This window comes from Pelecanus crispus, chromosome 1 (genome assembly GCF_030463565.1).
Source record: "Pelecanus crispus isolate bPelCri1 chromosome 1, bPelCri1.pri, whole genome shotgun sequence".
NCBI classification, from domain to species: Eukaryota; Metazoa; Chordata; class Aves; order Pelecaniformes; family Pelecanidae; genus Pelecanus; species Pelecanus crispus.
The window spans coordinates 57,493,723-57,504,785 of NC_134643.1; the positions used below are offsets into that span (position 1 = coordinate 57,493,723).

Consider the following 11,063-nt stretch of genomic DNA (forward strand, 5'->3'; position numbering starts at 1 on the left):
CTTGCACAAAGGCCCATGGGCCAGCTCGGGGGGAGAACCTGTGTGGAAGCTTTGAGTAGCCAAGCCGTAGTAGCAGAACAAGCGTGTGATGTTGATCCCTAAGTTTCTTTCGAAAGCAAACACTATTTAGAAACAGGATTGTCCTGGTATTCAGTGTCAAGATTAAATGTCTATAGGAAAAAGGTGGGTGTGAGGGTAGAAGTGAGTCTCTGCAGAAGACAGATTGACTTCATGGAGTCAGAAGTCCCTTACAATTGGCTTATGCCTCAGGGTTGGCAGGGGGGAAAGAGGATGGGAATTGCTAACTCGGGTTTCCATTAGAAGTTACTCCCAGAGGATGACTGTTTCCCAGCGGTGCCCTGGAGGAAGATGGGGCCATTCCAGTGCTGCTTCAGCCTGTCTTGTGCAACTATCTCACCCCCAAAGCACTGCTGCTGTTGGAAGTATTTTTAATTTGAACTTCATTAGTCCAGCAAAGCAGTGGGGGCGAAGAGCTTTGTCCGTGTGGGGCAGTTTTGAGGGGCATCTGTGAGCAGTGAATCCCTGTAGTGGCAGTAATGGGATTGGGCTCCTTGGCAGGCAAAGGTGAAACATTTTCTTTAATGGAAAGCAGAAGTATCTGGTGTGGCAGAGGTGGGTTAAACCTCAACAATTGAAAGTTCAAGTGTGCTGCCCTCATGTCCCATGCCCCACCAGAGAGAGCAAAGTCTGGCTGCCTCCCTGCAGCCTCGGTAGATACCAAAAATGGCGAGATCATTGCTAGATAAATGAACAAACTAAAAGCCTGTGGGGAGGCGGGGGAGAGGGCAGAGGTGTTACTTGGCGCCCAGGCACCTGGTAGAGCACCTCAACCTCCCTGTGGTCCCCGTCAGAGCCCAGGCCAACACGAGGGAGGGGTCGCTGCCCACGCAGGCAGCCTGGCAGGGGGTGGGGAGGTGGTGGTGGCCTGGGCAGGGGGGGAGCGGGGCAGGCTGGGCAGTGGCCAGGGCAGTGGTGGGGGTGATGGTGGCTGCGGCGGGTGGTTCCACGTCAGCTGGAGGATGGGGTTGCTGCTGAGGTGCACGGTGGCCAGTGGGGTGGTGGAGGTTGTATAGAATCATAGAATCGTTTAGGTTGGAAAAGACCTTTAAGATCATCCAGTCCAACCATTAGCCTACACTACCAAGTCTACTCTAAGCCAATCAAGGGTAGACTAGACTAAACCATGTCCTGAAGTGCCACATCTACCTGTTTTTTGAACATTTCCAGGGATGGTGACTCCACCACCTCTCTGGGCAGCCTGTTCCAATGCTTGACCACCCTTTCCGTAAAGAAATTTTTCCTAATTTCCAACCTAAACCTCCCCTGGCACAGCTTAAGCCCATCTCCTCTCGTCCGATCGCTAACTACTTGGGAGAAGAGACCAACACCCACCTCACTACAACCTCCTTTCAGGTAGTTGTAGAGAGCAATAAGGGCTCCCCTCAACCTCCTCTTCTCCAGGCTAAACAACCCCAGTTCCCTCAGCCGCTCCTCATAAGGCCTGTGCTCCAGACCCTTCACCAGCTTTGTTGCCCTTCTCTGGACACGCTCCAGCACCTCAATGTCTTTCTTGTATTGAGGGGCCCAAAACTGGACACAGTATTCCAGGTGCGGCATCACCAGTGCTGAGTACAGGGGCACAATCGCCTCCCTACTCCTGCTGGCCACACTATTCCTGATACAGGCCAGGGTGCTGTTGGCCTTCTTGTAGTTCAAGTGCAGGCGGTCAAGGTCCCCCCCAGGCTCCCAAAAGTTCCCAGCTGGAGCTCCTTCACCCCGCTGCTCCCCAGGTGGAGGGCAGTGATGTCCAGCAGATCTGGGAAGAAGCTGGCCCCCCAGTACAGGAAAGAGGTGGTGCTGCAGGGCCAGCTCCGTGGTGGCACGGGGGGGATGCCAGCGGGCAGGCTGGCGTTGGGGCAGCAGACGAAGCACTGCTAGATGGGGTGCGAGCAGCTCGGGGGGCACGAGGGCCTGTCTTCACCTGGCTGGCCCCAAGGCCCCGCTCACGTTCCTGAGCAAAGCCCCGCTTTCCTCCTGCTGCCGTCAGAGCCACAGGGTTGCTGTCGGCTGCCCCCAGCCTGGCATCAGCTCGCCCCCCCCTTGGGGATCATGGCAGTGCTCAGGCAGAAGGGATGGGGCTGTGGGGAGGAGCGAACATGGCTCGGCCTTCGGGCTGCTGGCCCCGTGCTGGGAGCAGGGAATCTCAGGAAGCCCTGGCTGAGGACCAGTGGGTGGGACAAAACCCTCTTGGCCGCAGGCATTTCCCAATGCCCATCAGACCCCCTCCCGCATCCCAATATCACTATGTAAACACCCCTCCACCCCAGCATGAAGCATCCTAATGGGAGCATCATCACCCATCCCTGAAAGTGACTTTGGCCAGCTCAGCGAGGACCTGCGGGCACTTTCCTCCTCCCAGCTGCAACGCAGCCCACGAGGGAGCCAAGCCTGTGCCGGGGGCTTCCTCCTGCTCTGTGCAGGGAGAAGGGCTGCAGGGGACCGGGAGAAAGCGGAGGGCAGCGATGGAGACCCCCAGATTGGGAGGGAATGCAAGCACCTGGCTCCCAGCTGCTTCATTTTGGGGCTGCTCCTCAGCTCACCCCAAACTTTGTGCTGGGGGGGGTGGTGGTGGTGGAGTGTCAGCCATGAACCCGAAATGGGTCTTGGTGATTTGGCACAAATTGGAGCTGGTGCCTCTGAGCTGCCCCCCTGCATCGGTGCGGTTGGGCACTCACCCCCATCTTGCAGGAGCACCAAGCACCCCAGGAGCCCGTGGGGACAGAGGGGGTGCCAGCCAAGGAGGCTTTGGCCATCCAGCTGTGGGGAGGCTTGCAGACCCTGGCCAGCATTTCCATTGCTCACAGGTGGCACTGGGATGGGACATATTGGTTCTGGCAGCTGACATTGCTTTAATAGGGGAAGGGCTTGAAGGGGAGAGAGATGTTAGTAGCATATCTTCCAGATTTTTTTGTTGGGCTGCAGAATTGCTAGTGTTCCCTGGGAGAGCGAAACGCAGAGCTGAAAAAGGGAAATGCCAGAGTCGGGGAGGAAAATGAAGGCCTCTGTAGCCTTCTGCAAGCAGATGAAATTTCACACAGGCGCTGCCGCTCCAGCCTCTCTGAAACCAGGAAAGGAAAAGGAAAACTAGAACTGGGGACGGTAAATGTGGCACAGCCCCGCTTGCCAGCTGCCTCTTTCCTTCTGCTCAGGCTTACCATCGCTGTTGCAGTTTTGGCTGGATGTCACCTTTCTGCCCTGCACCTCCGTAGCTCCTGTGACTTATGCAGCCAGGAAAGGAAAGGCAGAGCCCAAGAAACAGTGACTGCAAATCCCACACAGGCTCTGGCCGGGCTTTGGCTCCCCAGCGCCTGCGCTCCCGACCCCCTGTGAGATGAAGGGCAGGCGATGTCTGGGTCACTGCCCCTTCTCCAGGGGTGTTCTACCCTTCCTCCCCCCCCTCCTCCTTCTCCTCCTGCCGGGTTTCTGGCTCTGTCCGGCGAGCGCTGCTGGGAAAGCGACACAACGGGGCCCATTCAGCTCTTGCTTCTGCAAGGAGAGCAAACACCGGCACAGGCGCTTGGCAGTCGCTGGACGGCGGTGGGGGAACGCTCCCCCCGGTGTTTTGGTTTTTTTTTGCCACCTCTTGAGGACCAGGTACCCCCAGCCCCCCGGGTGCGTGACTCCCCCCAGGTGTGTGGGAGGGGGGTAGCAGGATGGTGCCTGGCCCGTGGCAGTGCCCAGGCACAGGATTGGGGTGGGGGGGGATGGGGGCGGGGGGGGGGGGGGGGGGGGGGCTGAGTTGTGGGCACCGTGTTGGTGGTGCTCAATGGTGGCTGTGCAGGGCGGGGGGGGGGGGGGTGGGGGTGGGTGGGTAGGGGGGTATGTGTGACCCCCCCAGTGTGTGTGTGTGGGCCAAGTCAGGGCTGGCTGTGGTGGCAGCAGGAGGGCAGAGTGGGGGCATGGGACTGTGGGGGGGGGTGTTGGTGGTGTGTGTGATGAGCTGCGATGGGCAAGGGGATGGGCACCATAGTGGCTCCACAGGTTTGAGCCTTGCAGACTCCACTGCTGCTGCTCCCCAGAGCTTAAGGCGGGGGGGGGGGGTGGGGGTGGTGGAGCGGGGGGGTGGGGGGGTTGTACTGGCCATATCTGCAGCCCTGCCACCCCTCTGTGCTCACCCCAGCCTTAGCCCCTCTCCAGCACCTCCACCCCAGGGGCTTGCTCCTGCCTAGCCAAAACCAGCCCATCCTTCCTGCAGCTAAACAGTGGAGATCTGTTCCAAAACTGGCTATGTATAGCTTGCAGGGGGTGGAGGGAAGGAGGGAGTGTGCGGGGTGGGAGGCGCAGAGCTGGGAGGTGGCCAGGGTGGCCGAGATGGGACATTTGCAATTAAAAGAAAGGTGGCAGCTCAGAAAGCCGGCATGATCACACCCCCTGGATAGCTATGCCTGCTAGTTTTACAAAAAAACCAAGCCTCAGTTGTAGGAGGAATATTGATACCCTGTATAGATCACAATAATTTTATGCTAGTGATATAAGAATTAAGGGGGGCGGGAGGGAGTGGGGTGGTGTCTGCTCCAAGCGATGTCTCCACAAGTCTTCATGTCTCCTGCTCCTCACAGGTCTTCCCAAATGTCCACAGAGAGTTTAAATAACCAGGGTAAAAGCTTCTAAATGGAGACCTGCTATCTGTGACCTTCCCTTTTCATTCTAAATATTTCTTCTCTCTGTCTTCTGCTTGCTCCCTCATTTATAATCTGTAAAATCACGGTGTGAGAGCAAGAGACAGTGAGACCTGCCCCACTAGGTCCCAGCAATGGCCCCTATGGCACCCGGTGCCCGTAGGCAATGCTGTTTGGGGATGCACGGAAGCCTGGCCCCTCTCCTGGCCTCACTGCCGTCTCGCCCCGGGCACAGGTGCTCTCTGCCATGAGGCTGTCCTGGGGGCTCCTCCTGCTCGTGGCAGCCCTGGCGCTGGGGGGAACGGCTGCCGCCCGCTGCCCGGCGCCCTGCGTCTGCGACAACCTCCGTGCCCACGTCCTTTGCCTCAACGGGAACCTGACAGCCATCCCCAGCACCATCCCGCAGGTGGGCGAAGGGATGGGCAGGGGACGGGGTGGGGAGAGGAGGTGGGGATGGCAGCCCTGGGGTAACTCGGCGTTTTTTTGTGTGACCGACAGCTCACCAAAAAACTGGACCTTCGGGGCAACAGCTTCACAGTCATCCCAGTGGGAGCCTTCCTCGCCACCCCGTACCTCACGCACTTGGACCTGCAGCGCTGCAAGGTGGAGAGGCTGGAGGAAGGGGCTTTCCGGGGGCTGGGGAGGCTGCTCTATCTCAACCTGGCTTCCAACGGCATAGCCCTCCTCTACCAGGAGTCCCTGGACGGGCTCTCCTCCCTCCAGCAGCTCATCCTAGAGGGGAACCGCATCGAGGAGATCCAGCCAGGTGCTTTTGGCCATCTGGGATCCCTCACTGTCCTTGACCTGAGGGAAAATGCCTTGGTCTACCTCCCAGACATGGTCTTCCAGGGTCTGCAGGTCCTCAGGTGGCTCCGGCTGTCCCACAACGCCCTCCACGTGCTGGGCAGCGAGGCCTTCGCCGCCCTGCCCGCGCTGCGCAGGCTGAGCCTGGACCACAATGAGCTGCAGGCGCTGCCCGGAGAGGCCCTGGCCAGGCTGGATGGGGTCACCCAGCTGGACCTGGGCCACAACCCCATCACCTACGTGGCCGAGGAGGCCCTGGCCATGGCCTCCCTGAAGCACCTCTTCCTGGACCACGCCACCCTCCAGGACGTGGCACCCGACGCCTTTGCCCGCAGCCCCCAGCTGCGCACGCTGGACCTCCGCGAAAACCAGCTGCGGGGGCTGCCGCCCCTGGCCAGGGCCGGGGGGCTGGTGAGGGTCAGCCTGGCCGGGAACCCCCTGCTCTGCTCCTGCCTCCTGCGCCCCTTCCATGACTGGCTGGTGAGGGCAAGGGTGCAGGCAGAGGGGTCCTGCGCCGCACCCCCCGCCCTCCGCGGGCGTTCCCTTGACTCCCTGAGGCCCCCTGAGATGAGATGTGGCCGCCCCCAGCTGCCCCCCAGCCTCCCCACACCATGGGAGCAGCCGAGGGTGGCTGGCAGCGGGCAGTGCCCCCAGGGGTGTGCCTGCTCCCCAGATTTCCGGCATGGGTCCTGCGAGAACAGGGGCCTGCGGGAGATCCCCCGGGGCTTCCCCGGGGACACCCGCCTCCTCGACCTGCGCCGAAACAGCTTTGGGACAGTGCCGCCAGGCGCCTTCCCCGGCCTGAAGGAGCTGGTGTCCCTCCACCTGCAGAGCTGCGGCATTGGGGTGCTGCGCCCTGGGGCGCTGCGGGGGCTGGAGAGCCTGGTGTACCTCTACCTCACCGACAACCGCCTCTCCACCTTGGCGGCCACCGCCTTCGAGGGGGCCCCACGGCTGGCATACCTTGACCTGGACCGCAACGCCTTCGCCCGCCTGCCCGCAGGTGCCTTCCAGCTCCTGCCCGACCTCATCTCCCTCCACCTGCAGCACAACGCCATCGGGGAGCTGGCGGAGGGCGACCTGGCCAGGGCCGGGGGGCTGCGCTGGCTCTACCTTGCCGGGAACGCCATCGGGCGCATCGCCTCCACCGCCCTGGCTCCTGCTAAGATGCTGGAGAAGCTGCACCTGGAGGGAAACAGCCTGGCAGAGGTGCCCACGGCAGCCCTGCGGGGCCTGCCCGCCCTGAGCGAGCTGAAGCTGTCCCGAAACCCCATCAAGCGCGTGGGGGACGGCGCCTTCCTGCCGGTGGCCTCCAGCCTGCAGCACCTCTACCTGGACAACATGGGCCTGGAGCAGGTGCACGCGGCTGGGGACCCCCGAGGGGCAGGAGCACCGCAGGGCACAGCCGTGGGTCCCCTCTTGTTCCAGCGCTCAGGGCTGGTGGCCCCCACGGGGGCGTCTGAATGAATGTCCCTGAAGTCCCGAGGCTTCAGGAGATGCTCCGTAGCCTGGCCAGGAGGAGAGGCTTCCTTGGGCTTGGCTGGAGTGTTGTCTCGCTCCAACCTATCCCCCAGCTTCCCCAGGACAGGCTCGCTCCCCCTGGTCCTTAAAGACACCCAATTTCAGTAGGGTCCAGACCATTCCCCCAAATCATCCCCTTCCCCCAGCCCTGAATGTATTTCTCCTGCTCTTGCTACAAGCTGTCCTGTGGGACTTTTCGCCACTATTACCCTGAATTCCTCCATCCTCTAAAGAACGCAGCATTAACACCACTCTCGTAAGGCACATCCACCTTTAACAGAACCCAGGGATCACTCTAAGACCTCCTGCCCATCACCTTCTTTCCAGGAAGACTGAGCAGGGTCTAGTGAGTCCCAAAGCGTGACCGAAACTGGTCGAGTTAATTAATGGTCCCCAAGCACATGCGCTGCTGTTTAAAACAGCTCTTGCACAGGGCTGCCAGGTTCAGGACAGGCTCGCTCAGCCCCTCAGGCTGATTAGCAGTGCAGGGGCAGAGATTTGCTCCCCTGCCTCCATCGGGACCCCCCCAACTCACCTTCTTTGCATCATCCTTGCAGATTTCCCCCGGTGCCTTCGCTGGCCTTGGTCCCAAGATCAGAAGCCTCTACCTGGAGAGCAACAAAATGAGCAACATCCCTGACATGAGCAACTTCACGGGGCTGGAGATCCTCAACCTGAGGGACGTGCCTTTCCACTGCGACTGCCAGCTCCTTCCCCTGCGCAGGTGAGTGTCACGAGGGGGGCACAGCCCCGGGGGACAACAGGGAACAGCTGGACCCTGCCATGCTGGAGGCACAAGCCCATGGCCACACTGGCCATTTTGGGTCTTCTCCCACAGTACGCTAGCCATTTTATGTCTTCTCCCAGGGTGGCGAGATGGAGTATGTGCGTGTGTACAAGGATGGAGTAGCCTGGGCTTTCCTGGTGTAGGGAAAGCAGCCACAAGCTGGGGTGGGCAGACACTCAAATATTCACAGCTGCCCAGGGCGAGGTCCTGAGAAACCTGGCCAGGCTTTGAAGTGACTGGCGCCCACTCACAGGCACGGAGTTTCACTTCTCCCTTCGGCCACCCCGTGCCATTCCTTTCCCTGATCTCCTGCCATGTTTCCAGGTGGATTGACAAACTCAACCTCCGCGTAGAGGCCACCTGTGGGTCCCCTGCAGAAGCCCGGGGGCTGAAGGTGAAGCTTTCCACCACTTTCCAAACCTGCCCTGGCTGGGGTCGAGGCAAGGCTGGGAGAGCCAGTCCTGACAAGACCAAGGCTGCAAGCAAGCCCAGCGAGAAAAAGAAATCAGGAAAATCACCAGCCAGGGGCTTCAAGAAGAGGACAGCTTAGGAAACGTGCAGGATGCAACAGGGCCGTATCTATAGTCTGGTGAGAGCAGTTGTTGCAGAAGGCACAGCCCAGCTGGAGCAGAGTCTAATACAAAGCGTCAGTAGCAAGGCCTGTTAAAGCCTTGGGCTGCAATGAACTTTCACCTAGACACGCTGACTGTACGCTAAACTGCTGCTTTGCTATGTGAAAGAAGGCCCTGAAACCAGTGCAAACCAGAAAGATAAGGTAGCCACAACTGTTAGCAGAAGCTGTATCCGTTAAGATAAGAGACGGAATGTCTCACCTGGAGGCAAAGGATCCAATAAAGAATAAGAAGACCCCAGACCTAAATATTGATATCGGACCAACGCAAACCAACGCATGAGGGGAGGAGAACTTAAACTGTAAGGGTATAATTGCCCAGGGATTTCTTTGTTCAGGGTCCCTCTCCGGAGGCACCCAGCTCGAGCTGTCATTTACCGCTGTACCACTCAATAAATCTGCCTGGCGTATGTCGTGTTGAAGGCACTGCTTCAGGGAAACCTAGGGTCAAGCCTGAGGGGAGAGAATGCACCCAAGAGAAAGTGAGTGTGCAGGGAGTGGAAAGGGGCACCTGTCAGCTCAGTGGAGCTGCCCTCTGCGAAGGGACTCCGGTCCGAGCAGTTAAAGCCTCCGGTGGTGTGTGTGCTGCTCCCTGAATGGTGTGCGAATGCTCGGGCAGCGGCTCCTCCTTTAACACAGCTTTGCTGGATTTGTCCCCACCACAGCAACATGGATATTGCACATGGTGCAAAGGAGAGAGCCTCATGCCACCGGAGTGATGCCAATTTGCCAAAGATGCGGGGTTTGTTTTTGCAGGACACAGAGGCATGCTACCCTGGAAAGAACTGGTACAAAAAGCTTCCGTAGTGTTTGCAGCGTGCTTTGATGACTCGAACAACAAAGCGAAAAAATTGCTGTTTCTTCCCAAAGTTCCCTTCAGCCATGCAGAAAAGCTGGAATCCACAAATTTGTTTCTAAGAGCGCTGTGCTTTCACAGCTTCAGAAACAATTAAAGAGCCCTGAGCAGGACTGCAGACAGCACCAATGCAAGACCCTGCACTGTCTCAAATCTTTGAGCAGAAAACTTAAAAATTATCATCAGTGAAAACATTGCCTGAATTCCCAGCAGCTCCTCAGAATTAAAACATAAGCAGATTGAAAGCTTTCTGTTCCCTGCAAAATTTGGTCAGTGGTTCCCACATCCCATTCATAAGTGATGTACCCAAGCTGTTCCCCATGGCAACCCAGGTTGGGACCCCCCCCCAACCCCAAGGGAAACACAAGGCTATTCTTCTTTTTATAGTCAGAAGTTTGTTCAAATTGGGAAGGCTTTAAAAGGTAAACACTTCTAGCTGTGAAATGACCATGCAGGGCACAGAACTGTTCCAGCAAAAAACAGGAGGAAGAAAGCCAAAGGCATCTGGGTATTACCATCCCGATAAAGATGGGCGGCCCTACAAGCCCGGCTGTTTGACAAAGCTGGGGAAAGGCAGCAGCCCAAGAGGGAGGGGAAGACGCAATGGCTTTGCCCCAAAACGGGATCCTCCCACATTAAGACACCTATTGCAAGCTGGTGATAGGCAGCAGCAGGGCAGGACAAGCAGGCAGGGGCAGGTGGGCAGGGAAGCCCCATTACATGCCTTCAATAAAAATCGCACCCCCCACCATGCTCACCCCATCGTGGTTTCCCCAGGAGGCCAGGGCCCTCCCAGGGGGTCAGTTAGGGATGGCCGAGATGGCATGGCTCTCGTGCCCGGTTTGACACAAACCCTCCGCACTTTTGCCACTTGTGTTTCATTGCTCCCCTGCGGCCTTTTCTTCCCTCTCCAGTTAAAGGCTCCATTTGCCTCTTCAGGAGGGAAAAGAGGAAGACTGTCTTAATTACTCCCAGTCTCTACCCAGGTTTTTCTAGACAGTTAGCTTGCCAACTTTTTTTTTTTTTTTTGGTCATGAACCATTGTGCAAAACAGGAACTATTTTGGCATCACAAGCTCTTGCCTGAAAACTTGAGGGGAGCATGGCCAAGGCAGCCATTTCGTGGCCAAGGCGATGTCCTGGGCAGCCACCATTTCCCTGTAGGGTTTGGCAAGGCACCTGCCCTGCAGCTGGCCGGGCCCCGCAGTGCCACCAAGAGGCAAGGCGCTGCCTCACCTGCAGAAAGTTCACCGGAACTTGCTACTGGAGATTTAAAACCGTTTTTCATCACTGTTGCCACACTGACCTTTCTGATTTCTGTTCTGAATTTTGATGGCCAGTCTGGGGAAAGAGAAGAATGTTACAGTTTTGCTCTAACAGGGGAAATGGCATTCCCCACCTTAAGTTATCTATTGCATTTTTCTGATACTTAGCAGAACTGGCAAATAGACAGGGGCAAGTGCACAGAAAAAGCCTGTTGCACACCTCAAAAATAAAAAAAAACCCCACAAACAGCACAAAATACTGTTTTACTTATACCCACCCACTTACAGCCCTTTTCTCCTCCCCATCTTGGCTAACCCTGGTGTTTTGGTGACCTGGAAAACAATAAACAAGCCTTTGGCCTCTTCCTCAAGTTTAATTCACAGGGCTTTAGGGTACAGATCATAGATCAAATTTACAGTAGGACTGCTAAAAAATTAAAAATTCAAACTGTGCACCATGTCCTCTGCAGTTCTGGGTTCAAAAGTAAGAAATGACGACA

The 11,063-nt window shown here is 57.6% G+C and overlaps 1 protein-coding gene across 1 annotated transcript; it reads left to right on the forward strand.

Annotated features, from left to right (window-relative positions):
• The first annotated feature begins 4,947 nt into the window (after positions 1 to 4,947).
• CHADL (chondroadherin like) lies at positions 4,948 to 8,677 on the forward strand. Its single transcript, XM_075727262.1, has 4 exons — positions 4,948 to 5,106; positions 5,199 to 6,860; positions 7,583 to 7,749; positions 8,137 to 8,677. The coding sequence occupies exons 1-4, from the start codon at positions 4,948 to 4,950 to the stop codon at positions 8,360 to 8,362; spliced, it is 2,214 nt and encodes a 737-aa protein (XP_075583377.1). The 3' UTR covers positions 8,363 to 8,677.
• Positions 8,678 to 11,063: the final 2,386 nt, after the last annotated feature.

Bases quoted from the DNA above. Each gene is read 5' to 3' on its own strand.
- CHADL (XM_075727262.1), top strand. From the start codon at position 4,948: ATGAGGCTGTCCTGGGGGCTCCTCCTGCTCGTGGCAGCCCTGGCGCTG. The intron at 5,107-5,198 runs GTGGGCGAAGGG...TGTGACCGACAG, and splicing joins TCCCCAGCACCATCCCGCAG to CTCACCAAAAAACTGGACCT. The intron at 7,750-8,136 runs GTGAGTGTCACG...CCATGTTTCCAG, and splicing joins CAGCTCCTTCCCCTGCGCAG to GTGGATTGACAAACTCAACC.